This window comes from Amblyomma mixtum, chromosome 1 (assembly GCF_055824585.1).
Source record: "Amblyomma mixtum isolate Tamu chromosome 1, ASM5582458v1, whole genome shotgun sequence".
NCBI classification, from domain to species: domain Eukaryota; kingdom Metazoa; phylum Arthropoda; class Arachnida; order Ixodida; family Ixodidae; genus Amblyomma; species Amblyomma mixtum.
Genome location: NC_143012.1, coordinates 72,316,624 through 72,330,250, shown reverse-complemented (window position 1 = coordinate 72,330,250; position 13,627 = coordinate 72,316,624). Strand labels below are relative to the sequence as shown.

The 13,627-nt window shown below is 49.3% G+C and overlaps 1 protein-coding gene across 1 annotated transcript; it reads left to right on the top strand.

Moving 5' to 3' along the window:
- Nucleotides 1-2,307: 2,307 nt before the first annotated feature.
- LOC149366766 (uncharacterized) lies at nucleotides 2,308-11,696 on the top strand. The gene is made up of 4 exons (XM_089552258.1): nucleotides 2,308-2,703; nucleotides 4,549-4,924; nucleotides 8,452-8,734; nucleotides 10,003-11,696. The coding sequence occupies exons 1-4, from the start codon at nucleotides 2,479-2,481 to the stop codon at nucleotides 10,286-10,288; spliced, it is 1,170 nt and encodes a 389-aa protein (XP_089408384.1). The 5' UTR covers nucleotides 2,308-2,478; the 3' UTR covers nucleotides 10,289-11,696.
- Nucleotides 11,697-13,627: the final 1,931 nt, after the last annotated feature.

Here is a 13,627-nt window from a genome sequence, read left to right as displayed (position 1 = left end):
TTCTTATACTCCGTATGGCCACATGCGACAATTATTCCCGTCCTATTTGCGGGTATGTGCTAATTTATGAGGCCAACAGCAACAACAACAATTCCTGGGTCATAAAGCAAGATATGCACAGGGAAAAAGAGAAAGCGAAGGTTTCTTTTTTTAAGTTGTGAAAAAGATTGTATCCAGCGAGTGAAATGCGCTACGATGTAGGTCTTCGTTTAGGATATGGTTTACGGACAGAAAGGCAGTTAAAGAACAGCACCCAAAACAGTTTTTGTAAAACGTTTATAAAGCATGCAGTCATAGAATAATTATCCGAGGTTAGTATAAACAAATGTACCAAATACAGCATGAAGAATAAAGGTAAATAAGAACATGTACTTCATTCCTCCGACTTAGCTTGACGCCCGATTAAACCATATTGTAATAAGGCAGTCTTAATCCGCAGTAACGGATTCGCACGCGTCACCATCTTTCGTTGTTGCTTCTTTCCTGGTGTGATACAGCTGCGGAATCAACTGTCTACTTAGGTTGTACACAGTACCAATGTAAGAGCCTTTTGGAGAAGTTTCGAGAAAGATTTCGAGCAAGTTTTTCCCTGCATGCCGTATTTTGGTGGTCTGTATCATAATCTCGAGCGGAGGAGTATTTTAGTGTTATATTTACATTGCTTTCACTCCAAGTGTTCGTCGTTATGTGTTATGTTTGAAGTTTTTATATGTATCAGTGTTTTGTTCGGATTATTGTATTCCCTCCCTGTCATGACCATTAAGTGGGGATTAACAGTACAAATAAATAAATAATAAATAATAGATCTCAAAGTAGTATATAAAGTTAGAGATGCCCAAATATGCAACGCCCTGTAGACCGCTGAACTAAATTTCAATGCTGCAGACTGACATTCGCTATTTTATTTACTCTGTAGATTTTCTTGTGGGAAAAGCAAAAATAGAGCGGCATTCTTTGTTCAGCCGTGATTGGAATGTTCTGCTTAGATTTCCACTAAGCAGGGAAGCGTTACTGCGGATTAAGACTGCCTACTTGATCTGATTTCGAAAACCCGCGCTGAGTAGCTGCCACAGCGCCCAGTCCAGGTGGCGGGCTGTGCTGGTAATACTTGTATCAGAGAATTCCACCAGATGGCTCCACCGTCTCATGCAGTGTGCACTTTGCTCTAACTTTGCCGCGAAAGTGGTTCGCGGTGCAGCCAACTTTGTAAATTGGTAAATTGTTTTTTTAGGAATGGAAATGGCGCAGTATCTATCTCACATATCTCGGTGGACTGTTCTCACGGTGGACACCTGAACCGTGCCGTAAGGGAAGGGCGGAAGGTGGGAGTGAAAAAAGGAAGAGAGAAAGAGGTGGCGTAGTGGAGGTCTCCAGTATAATTTCGACCACCTGGGATCTTTAACGTGCACTGACATTGCACAGCACAGGGGCGCCTTTTGCGTTCCGCCTCCATCGAAACGCGGCTGCCATGGTCGGGTACGAACCCGGGTACTCCGGCTCGCTAGACGAACGCCTTAACCACTGAGCCGCCGCGGCTGGTTCTCCTCAAATCTCGCGTATTCCTCATTACTGCCGCACCAGTGTGGAACGCTGTCACCGCCTCGCCATGGCCAGTCCCCCCTTCGGGTATGCGCTATTTGTATCCGGGCAACAACAGCTTTTTATTGCGAAAGCAATACTGCGCTAGGTTTTGAGCCTTCTGCGTCGTCCCGGCGGATCCACGTTTGACCTTTAGCTTGACCTCTGTTGTGGCGTTCATTGATGCGCTCTGACATAGACAGCGTTGTAGACTGCGTTGATTTGGAGAAAAGAAAAGGCGCCTTACCAGCTATGTGGTTTAGTGAACACCTCAATAGCACTTTAAGCTAATTCCGGCGTGCGGTGCAGCACTCAGGCGTTCGCCTTTCACTACTGTAGTCGCTAAACTTGCTAGTAATTTTCTTTCGCAACCTTCCGGGCTTAACCAAGCTAAGCCTCTGAATTTTGGCAGTGCCGAAGCATGCGGCGTAATGTTTGGTTGGCCTCAAATAAAATGGCACATACCCACTACGGGGTAGTGGCGAAGAAACAGGTGGTGAATTGCTGGAAAAAGGAGCATTAATTTTTCCGGAGCATTGGAGGAAAGGGAGTAGTAATAGGCTTTAGGCTCACAGATTGGAATGGTTGGTTGGCCTCAAGTAGAATGGCACATACCCACTACGGGGGAGTGGCCAAGACACAGGCGGTGAACTGTTTGAATGAAAGAGAAAAGAAGTCAACGAAGTGCTCATCGGAGCGTGCCGAGCGTGACGCAGGTCTCGTGCTTCTACGTCAGCCGCACCTCTTGGGTTAAGCATCGCGAGGCTTGCCGAACGAAGATCACCCACTGCACACGTCGGTGGTGCCGCAGGGTAGGGTGCCGGGGAACGACTCCCAGGGCGGACCGCCCGCTGAAGAAGCCTCGTGGGCCCCGAACACCAGGGCGCGAGAGCCGCCGCGATGGCCCCGATCAGTAGGAGGGCGTTCTTGAGCTCGGCCACCACCGTGGTGTTGGTTATCGTGGCCACCTCCGGGACCGCGGTCGCGGAAGAGTTGCTTCCAGACCGTCACCCGAACCTGCTCGAGAGGATTGTGGAGCCCATCGTGCGAGACATGCAGCTGTCCCAGATGGCTGGCCCCGAGAAGCAGCCGTTCTGGGATGGCGGACACCCGCTGTTGAACAAGGTATGGACAGGGGGCGGCAAAAAATTAGGTGGGCGGATGAGATTAAGAAATTTGCTGGAATATGGTGGACGCGGCTGGCTAAGGACAGGGTTAATTGGAGAGACATGGGGGAGGCATTTGCCCTGCAGTGGGCGTAGTCAGGCTGATGATGATGATGATGATAATAATGATGGATACGTAGCGCGTCTTCAATCGGCGCCCTGATCTCACAGTGCACGGGATTCTTTCTGGTCATCCGCGAAAAGCTACCCGCGACAGATCGGTGATGCACGGGAGCTCCTCAGCTATCGACTTCGACCTACAATTTGTACGCGAACTGCACTGGTGTTACGTCATCGGTGAGGTAAGAATCTTAGAGTTTTTTCTTCCCACAGAATTTTCGGCGCCGTTGCCGTAGTCGAGTTGGTAGGAATGTGGGAACAAGAAACGAAATGACGTCGTGCCACTTTAGGATCACGTGACTACCGTCCTACCAATGAGGATGGAGCACTGCCCGGTTCGCTTGCTGGTCATTCAAGTTGTGCCACCTGCAGTCATGTTATTTAGGTCTGTTAATGAAAGGGTGGTCTCTCTCGGAAAGTGGGGAAGTGCGGTGCAGGCCCCGCTCAAACTTCGTTGCTGTAGGGACTAAGCAGAATTGTAGTAAGGTATTGCCTGTACTGTGTCCTGCAGTGTTCCTGGGCACGATGCGATTCGGTCTTTCTCAAGGTGCAAAAGCATCCGCTGTTGATGACAGCACGTTTCGAGATTCCGTGGAGTCTGCTACCACCTTGAGATCACAGCGCCATCTGTGGCAGCAACCAGAAAACAGGACAGCTCGCATCTCATTAATATCAATTGTAGTAAACCATGCAGCTAACGCTTGTTACTTCAAAGTCTTCCAGACGGTGTCGGCCTTTTTTTCTTAGCCAACTCGTAGATCAGTCTAGGCCACTCCGTACCACGAGAATTGCTTTCTTCGGCACTTTAGGTTTGAAATCACCAAAATTTGCGCTTGTCTTGAGTTCGTGATTTTTTTTGGTGCTTTACCTCCTGGAACATGGGAGTTAATAAGGAACATGTTCAGGGGCTCGAATATTCCGTCAAAGTTTTCTGGCGCCTGTCAAACCGCTTCCGGTTCCTTCGATAGACATCAACTCTTGTTCCTCTAACAGCCCCACCAAAGTAAGCAACGTGTCATCAACATCACTGAACAAATGGATGCAGTGCTAATCTCCTGTCGTGAAGAGCGGGGCGTTCTAGATTATGTAAGCATTAATGACAGCACGTTTTAGAGCTAAAGTTTTACTTCTTCATTAGAAAGGTGAAGGTCATGTGGCTATGAAATTTGACCTTCACTCCAGGGGGAGCGCAGGCGTGGCTCCGACGTAATGCCACGTGACTCGCCCCGCCTCGCCACAGCTGCGCGCATTGAGCCGACGGCACTCTCGCAACTGCCGGAAATCGCATGACGCGCCGTCCGGTTTATAAAAACGTGTGGCGTGTGCTTACCTTCACAGGTCTGCGACGCGCGTCTTTACTTTTCTTTTATTTCTCTTTCATCTGATCTTTTTATTCTCCTCTATCTGCACGGTGGGTGGTGGTGAAAACATTTATTAAATCATAGGGAGAGGTGTTGGGGGTCGTGACTTGAAGGGTCACGCCCTTACAACCACTAGGTGGGATGCCTAGTCAGGTACCCCATGGCAGCGGTGGTGGCTCGGCACGAGCCAGTCGGCAGGCCCGTGAAATTTTCTTTTCATCCTTCTCCCAGTCACAACAACAACAACAAGTTACCTTCACAGAGCTTTCGCTCATATTACTATGTTATGCCGGGTTGAACCACAGCTAATTTTGTTCTCGCAGATGAAGATGCAGCCAGTCTTCGCCCCTGTCGCCGCCCATGGTGCCAGAGAGCCGGATAGTGCCCTGATTGTCCACAGTCCCAAAAAACAAGAGGGGAACGGACCAGACAGCAATCCTTACCAGCCTACCGCCAGGGAGAAGGAAGTGCTTAAGATGGCCATCGGCCATCACGCGCGCCGAGCTCCGCGGTCTGCGGGCTTCGGCGACCCATCGTCCGGCCGGGAACCCAAAGGCCTCGACCTGATGCATTTCTTCTGGAACAACTTCATGGCTGCACCGCCTGTGGTGAACCCGGACTTCGGGGCGCTACCTCCTCCAGCAGCAGTTCCCGTTCTTCCGGGCGTCATCCGTCTCGACGAGAAAGCCAACAGGACAGGTACGGCCTTCGTCGAAAGGGAACAGCCATAAGCACTGGTGTTCGTAGCTACTGCCGAGGTTCTGCAACGGTCTGTCAGTAGTTGATATGTATCGCGACGTGCTTCGAGAACTGAACAAGGAACTAAGCTAATTTATCACGCGACAGCGCATAGAGCTCGTTCGGTCGATAAGCCATCGGCGTCGTAGTAGTAGTAGTTGCCGTTGTCGGCTCCGCGCGTCGGAAAAAATCGTATCATGCCAACCGTTTTCCGCAGATTGTTTCAGATGGTGTCATACGATTCAGCGTTTGTGCAACATAAACAAACCCGTGGCGTTAGAGCCTAACTTGCGCAAGGAATTCGAACCGGCGACCTATATTCGGGGGCTGCGGGTGTCCACCGAGATATCCGAGACAGTTACTGCATCAATTCCTTCCTGAATTCCAATTTTATTTCCTTCGTTGCGGCATTTTTTTTTAGAGCGCAGCTCTATGGCGTCCGTTCCTGGGTTTCGAGTCGTCGTCGGCCTCGTAACCAGCTCCGCCCCCAGCTTTTCAATTGGTCGAAATGCTCGTGACGTCACAGTGCGCGAATTTCAAATGGGGCCAATTGTACTTTGGCTAGTAACCATGCAACCAATCAAAGGGATCGTATAGTGATGCTGCAACTAAGTTGGACTGAGTTTAGTTAATTACTTAATTAATTAGCCTAATTAATATAGAGGAGAATGAAGAGGTCAGAAGAAAAGAAAGACGCGCGCCGCAGCGACAACAGCGTCCGCGGAAGGAGACGCTGCTGAAAAAAAAAACAGATAAGTACAAAGCCGCGTTCCCTCCACCACCACGCACTTCCCCACTCAGTAAGACGTTGCTCGTTTCTTATACGTTGTGTCGAACATCCTAGACAGTTCCAACAATTGACAGGTTAATGACAGAACACGATGGATAGAAATACAATAATATAAATATGAAATAGCCTAATTAACCTTTCTAGTCAGACCGCATAAATCAATAAAACCGAGAGCGAAATTGGTCGAGTTGGGGAATCGAACCAGGGTCTCCGGAGTGCGATACGAGCACGCTAGCCACTCCGTAATGCCAGCTGAATGGTTTGGAATGAACAAAGGCGCGTCTAGCTAATACGGCGTCTTCGTTCACTCCCATCTTCCCCCTTTCCCTTACGGCGAGGTGCAGGTGTCCCCCCAGATATGCGAGAGAGATACATTTCCTTTCCTCAAAAAATAAATTTACCGTCCAGCAAGGCGTACAGCCGAATTGGCGATGGCGTTCTGTGGACTCCCTGGCAGCGTTGCAAGACGCTGTCGCGTTCCACTCTTACAGGCGAAGCTTAACATGTTAACCACACATCAGTAACACACGCAGACAGCCAATGGACGCGTCATTCGCTGGCAGCACTTGATTCATCATTCACAACCACATTCTTAACGTACGCTCCCTTGCCGCACATGCCAAGGACGTACACCACGATCACATTCTGCGCCATTCCTCTGTACTTTGCTGTGCTGAAACCTGGATGGATCCCGAAGAGCCTCTCGAAATCATAGATTTCCTATACTGCTGTGGTGCTCGCAGAGACCACAACAGAGCGGCGGGAGTCGCTATCTACTTGCGCACAGGTCTCTCTGCAATACCAGTCGAAATGTTTGGCACGTCACATGAAGTTGGCGAACTGTGCGCCGCAAAGTTGCCCAACGGCTTGCTGGTAGTAGCTGCCTACTTCGCCCCTACCGCACTCACGAAAGACGTCGTGCACTTCCTGCAACTCGCATTAACCGTCCATCGATCCACACCGGTGTCAGTAGTGGGGGACTTTAATGTTGACATAAAGACAAACAGCAATTTCCTAACACTTATGCGGGAGAACATCCCGTTCCTCTCGCTCGTAACGCGTCCCACGGCTGTGACAACCTCGCGAGGCACTTGTATAGATCTCGTCTTTGAGAATCAAGCATTGCTGTACCAAGTCGAACATATATCAGTCTATTTCTCAGACCACAAAGCTTCCTTCATGACTGTCAAGAACTGTTAGTGGAGTCTTTGTTAAAGGAATACGTGTGAAAAAAAAAAAAAATTCTGTGATAGCGCATACATGTGTTGCTCGATTTCTTTGCCTCAATCTGTCGAAAAGGTGAAACAGCTTATTTGCTGCGCTCAAATTTCGCATTAGGAAGTAACGTAATCGTCGGTAATTTTTTCTCCTCCTTCTTTCACTCCCACCTTCCTCCCTCTCCTTACGGTTCGGGTGTCCACCGAGATGTGAGACAATTACTGCGCCATTTTCTTTCCTCAAATATTTGTTGCGTTAAAAGGTGTTTCCAACAGGCCAGGCGTCGCGTTCCACTCCTAAAGGCGAAGCTTGAGTCCTCCAATTTTTTTTTAATTCAGTTGGTTTGGTTTATTGGTTTATTGTGGTTTAACGTCCCAAACCGACTGAGTCTATGAGGGACGCTGTAGTGAAGAGCTCCGGAAATTTCGACCACCTGGAGTTCCTTAACGTGCCCTGTCATCGCACAGTACACGGGCCTCTAGAATTTCGCCTTCATCGAAATTCGGCCTTCATTTCATTCTAACGCTCGTGCTTGATATTCTGATCCTTTGAACATATCCAACATTCCTGGAGAAGAATTGTGAATATTGAAAAATGCAAGGTGTGATTGTTTTTTAAAGCGAAAGCTTTACTATGGCATGCCCTATGAGTTTTGTCGGCTCCGTCGCTTTGACCTTCAGCGACCTTCAGCCGCTCCAGAGCTGCGCCGAAACCGATGAGGAGCGGGAGCTTCGAAAGCAAAGGCGCGTAACTGGCCCCTTGTGGCAGTGGACACCTGTCGCGCTCTAAGCTACGTGGCGGTAGTGACAGATGTACGCCGCATGAGTTGGCATTCATAACGTTGTGGCAGAAACGCGGCACTGAACCTCTGGGCCTTCTCATTCAATGCGTTCATAGGCGTTGACGTCGACAACGTTCTAGACTCCGACGATTTTGAGGACATGCAGGGCGCGTAACTGGCTCCCTGGGTTTGTGGAAGCCTGAATCGTGCCTTGAGGTATGTGGCTGGAGTGGGAGAGACGTGGGCTGCATGCGTTAACGCTGAAAACGTAGTGGCAGACACGCGCCACTGCATAGTAGGCCACAGCTTTCATTGGGTGAGCAAACTCTGGCGATCATTAACTGCCACCTGCCTGGGTGGCAGGGTGGGTGCGCAGCCTATCCAGTGTCCGGAACGCAATCCACGTTACAGATGCCAAGCCGCGTCTAGTTGCCCGATACATCGCAGCTTTCGCTCTACAACCAGGTTCAACAGTAAAACCGCAGGTATTATTTTCCATCGCTCGCATCGAGCATAGAAAAGCATTTGACGATAGCAAAAATGTCAAAAGCATAAAAATTAGTCTGCATGCCGCCAGTAGATCTGGGGGTATATTGATTGTTATTTTCAAATCTTACTATAGATAAAAAAAAATTGCGCTCATAAACCCTTTTCTATTAAAAAAATGTTTTTGTGCGGAATTGTTTGGTATGTTTGCAGGGGTCAGCAAAACTGAGAACAGCAGCGATGACAAGGTGAACGTAACAGACATCAAGCCTGTGGCGGGATTAATCAGCGTCGACTTCGAGGTGTTCGTGTTCCCGAACCCCGCCGCCATCGCTGCCAAGAAGAACGGCACGGAGGGGGTCGGCCTCAACGGGATGTATCTGCCGGGAGCGATGAAGCCCTCCCCCCAGCTGCCGATCAACCGCAGCGCTTACTCGATGGTGGACGCCTTTCCAGCGCAGTACGTGGCCGTGAACGCGGCTGCTTCTCCCACCAGGTACGAACTAGTGTGGTGCTACAGTCAAAATATGCATTAAGGCGAAGGTAACTCGTCTCAGAATTAACAACTATGGCCACGTCACTTTCCCGCCGTTACGAATCTGATTAATGTGGCGACCTGCCACCAGTTGCCGAGGATGCTTTTATCATAATTAGTAATAGCGAGTCCCTAAAGAACATTTTGGCAGCAAGGATCTGGGCGAGGAGAACGTGACCGGCCTGGATAGCCTGCTTTGTAGGGGGTCCTTTTACAATGAACTTCGGATACAACGAAGGCAACGCGCGTGTCTGCCAGGTTCGTTTTAAGTGGACTCGACTGTACTTCCTTAATAGAAACTTACTACACCTGTAAAAATCCCCCAGACGCTATGTACTAAAATGACCTAGAATCTACAGGTGGATTATGCTCCTTCAAGTGCTCTTGCGCTAGGTTTGGCAGTAAATATTGCGTGGCCTCTTCGATCTTCTATATGTTCTAGGATGGCTGAGCAATCAAAAAAGCCCAGCCAATGGTAATGCTGGTCTATAGTACAGTGAGGAACGGCTGATCGACCCCAGCCCTAAACGCCAGCTGGGGGCCGGAGACACTAAGCGCTTAACTGTTAAACTATAGTTAGACTATGCAACTATAGATAAACTACAGTCAATTTATTACAACATGGAGACTTTTTAATCACACATGAGCAATTTTCTTACTCATTAAAAGAAGGCTGAGGTCTTCCTTGGATTGGTTAGGAGCCTCGACATCCTTGCCCAGCCAAGGATGGTGGCAGAAGTTACTCGACTATCTTGAAAGCTAGCATTGCTATCCATTTCTAAAAATTTTGTGCTCAGTCATCTGTTGGCAGTACAAACTGACTCTATTATGCGTAAACTTGTGCAGAAAACAATTTGTCTCTCTCTGAAGCTTGGTGCATGATGGCCTTAGTTGCCCATGTGTCATCCGCGGTGGCTCAGTGGTTATGGTGCTTGGCTGCTGACCCGAAAGACGCGGCTTCGATCCCGGCCGCGGCGGTTGAATTTCTCTGGAGGAGAAATTCTAGAGGCCCGTGTACTATGCGATGTCAGTGCACGTTAAAGAACCCCAGGTGGTCAAAATTTCCAGAGCCCTTCACTACGGCGTCCCTCATAGCCTGAGTCGCTTTGGGACGTTAAACCCCATAAAACCAACCAAACCACAACACAACCCTAAGGACCTACCCCGGAAGCGAAGAACACATTAAAGTACTCATTCAAGAGTGGGTCTCATCTCTCTCCGCACCCCAGCCCACCGCCCCCGGAGGGTACGCCGGCGAGCAACAGCATGTCCGGCAAGGGGTTCACCAAGATCAGTCTCCTCGTCATGCTACTGGTGGTGGCCTGCAGCATCTCCTGCGTCCTCGGCAGCGCCCTCCCCTTCGTGATGCAGAAGAAGCGAATCCAGAACGTTCGTGCCCCGTCCGTCTGGGTCTCAAAGAGCGGCAAGAAGATGCTCCGGCCATGGGGGGCCCCCGTGAACGCCTCCTCCGTGCCTCCGGTCAGGCTGGTCACGGACTCCTTGCAGCGGGCTTAGTCTACCGCCACGGACCGGGTTCAACAGGGATGTGCGATTAAGAATGCGATGGAGACTGGGATTGAGCGGCTGCGGAGCCGTCTTGTTGAAGATTAGACTGATAATTATCTTACTAGCGACACCACTAGACAGTTTACGGCATAATCAGGGATGTCTCAACGAGCACAAAACTAAGGCTGGAACTAGGCAGGGACAGGAGAGGGGTGGACGCTCGCTACCGACTGGCTTATTTCACAAACACGCAAGCGAAAGACAATGATCTCCTGTAGATCTGGTACGCGGTGCGGAAGTTGAGTGAAATAGCCTAACGGCAGTTAGCGCCTTCGTCTCCCAGGCTGTGCGTCCTCCACGTTTTAATCTTGCGCTGTCCGCGAACCTCCAAATTTTCGTTCGAACGGCAGAACTTGTGTGGCCAGCGACGAAAAAACCTTGCTGATCGCAATTATAACAAAAAAAAACCGTGAAACTTAAAAGGCGAAGACCACGGGTTGGATCAAGGAGAACCTTCTGCTAAATGCGTAAGGATGTTTGTACCTGAGCCTCCTGGTTTAATTTCTTCATCGCTTCTATTGATGACAGCTGTAAAATTACTTCGCGTGCATAAATCAATGCATTGGCTGCGGTTGGGAAAAGAGAGTGTAGGAGCATGAAAAAAACACTCAAGTCCCAGTGCATACTGAACCCCCAGGGCTCTTCGTTTATGTTGCGCCATCCGCTGCTTGACGTGTGGTGTCGCTCTTGAAGCACAAGTTATGACGGGAAAATTCGGCTTGCTACGCGAATTGAATTAGAAATGCATGTGGTCGCGACATGGTAGAACCACGAACCGCGAAAACAACTGTTTGAATGGCATATGGCAAGCGTTCGTTGCATTGTTGAGATGGTCTTTTGAAGGAAGCATGCTGATAGCTGGGTTGAATTCGATCAGCACCAAGTGTTTCATACCCGTCTGCCTGCGAAAAGCTTGCCGTTTTCCCGTCACTGCCTGTGCAACGGCGTCGGCGTACGGAGAGCGCGGTTGCACAGCAAAAGCTAACTGGCCTGGAGATTCAGTGCACAAGCTGGGCTTTAAGTGAGCGTAGTGTGCCGTGATGTCTGCTGCCTACGACCAGAGCCAAAGCATGACACTCCCAAAAACAATCCGGCTTGGTGCATTGATGTACTTGCGATTTTAACAGGGGCGCGTGATTCTAAGGAAAAAGTATTCCATTGAGACAGTCGGCTGAGCACAATCCTCTCCAACCCCTTTTCTCCAACCTCCCCTGTCAACCATTCAGGCAATAGCTGCTCTTTTTTCGGTCAGGTGCTGGTCACCAGGATTAGTGCTTGTCTAGAGAACTCGGGCTCGGGTCCTCGAAAAGTATCCGGAGATAATCTCTCGTTTTCGTCCAGCCACTAATCGCACATCCCTGCTTGAATCCGGGAAGAGGTGACAGCGAGAAAATAAAAACCTTAGGTCTGTTGGAAACCGATAGTTTTATTTTCTGACAACGCCCCACCTCCAGGGCGGAAAAAATGAAGCTAATCGAAAAAATGAGGAATCGCAAGCCAGACAATTGTTTCTTCGTAACGTAACGTTGCGCTTTGTCACAAAAGTACTATTTAAGAAAAGGACAGAGAAAAGTTTTCAAACGCTAGACGAGTCACAGTAACGGACTGCTTAGTTCATTTCAGGACTCCGGTGGCCTGAGCTGATGTCTGAACCCGTCGGGTTGTCTGACGTTGGTACTCCAAATCGCTGCCGGCCAGGGCTGCTTGTGTAATGTGTGGGCTTAATAGATGTGGACTTAATTAATAGATAGGACTTGATAGATGTTTAACGTCCCAAAGCGACTCAGACTATGAGAGACGCCGTAGTGGAGGGCTCCGGAAATATCGACCACCTGGGGTTCTTTAACCCCAGGTGGTCGATATTTCCGGAGCCCTCCACTACGGCGTCTCTCATAGCGTTAGTCGCTTTGGGGCGTTAAACCCCATAAACTAAACCAAACCAAACCAGATGTGTAATAGTGCGGACTTAACGCCGTACCAGGAAAAGGTGGATCTTGAAGAGTGGTTGAAGCTGTACAGCTAGGGGTTAGTAGTCACGAGTGTTTAAAAGCCGGTGCAAAAACATTGAAAGAGCAGTTACTTCACGTTTATGTGCGGCTAACTGAACAAGTTGTGTTTTTCTCCATCAAATGTATTCATGTTCCTTTCTACCCTACAGCAGCTTTCGTTTATCCTCGTGGTGAAATTCGCTCACCAGAGTACTCGTGAGTAAGCACTGCAAAACTCGTGCATTCGAGTGGCGCCTAAGCCACGGACACTTTATCAGAAATCAAGAACCTGTCATGTTCTGAAATGCAACCAGTGACAGTTCTCTGGTGCGACCCTTGCCTCTGGATGCGCATTACACGTCTCGCTCTGCTCTCCGGAAATTCAGGTAGTCACTGGATACCCAATACACTTCTCACTCTGCTGGCTGTAAATCTTGGATCCTATATTACTTTTAAATGAAGAAAATATGCTTTCTAGTGGTTACCGACGTTCAACTAAAATTTTAAACACTTTACAAACGCCGCCGCGGTGGCTCAGTGGTTATGGTGCTCGGCTGCTGACCCGAAAAACGCGGGTTCGATCCCGGCCGCGGCGGTTGAATTTCTTTGGAGGAGAAATTCTAGAGGCTTGTGTACTGTGCGATGTCAGTGCACGTCACAGAACCCCAGGTGGTCGAAATTTCCGGAGCCCTTCACTACGGCGTCTCTCATAGCCTTAGTCGCTTTGGGACGTTAAACCCCATACACCAACCAACCAACCACTTTACAAACGGACTTTTAAACTTTATTCTTATTTTTACTCCTAAAGGCAAAGTAAAAGGCCGGCGTAAAAGAAAAAAGGGCATAGGTGGCGTGACGAATCAGCCAAATCTAGACGAAGCTGATAGCGAGCCACGCTGAAGTAAACAATGAATATGGCCGACGTTCTTCGTGGCTGTGTGATTGCGCGCCCGATTTGCAGGTTTTTTTCCGTCGTCATGCGCTGTTCGCCCACGGTGTCGCTCTTGAGGTCGACTAAGGAGTAGCTCGAAAATAAGGTGACATCTGTTTTCGGCAAGGAACATCGGACAGCAAGAGAAAGAAGCAGTTTGCCATTAGGCGTCGCTGTAGTGTCAAGTAGGGCATTGGAGCATTTCTTTTGCGAGTGGTTACGGAAGGGAAGCAAATGTGTGAAAATGCGGCCTGGTGCGGTAAATGATAGTGGTGATTGAAAAAAAACGAAGTGAGAAAAAGTTTTCCAGCGTCGTGTCGTCGTCTTATGCACGTACAACTAGACTCTGCTGCGTAACTCGTCTGAGAT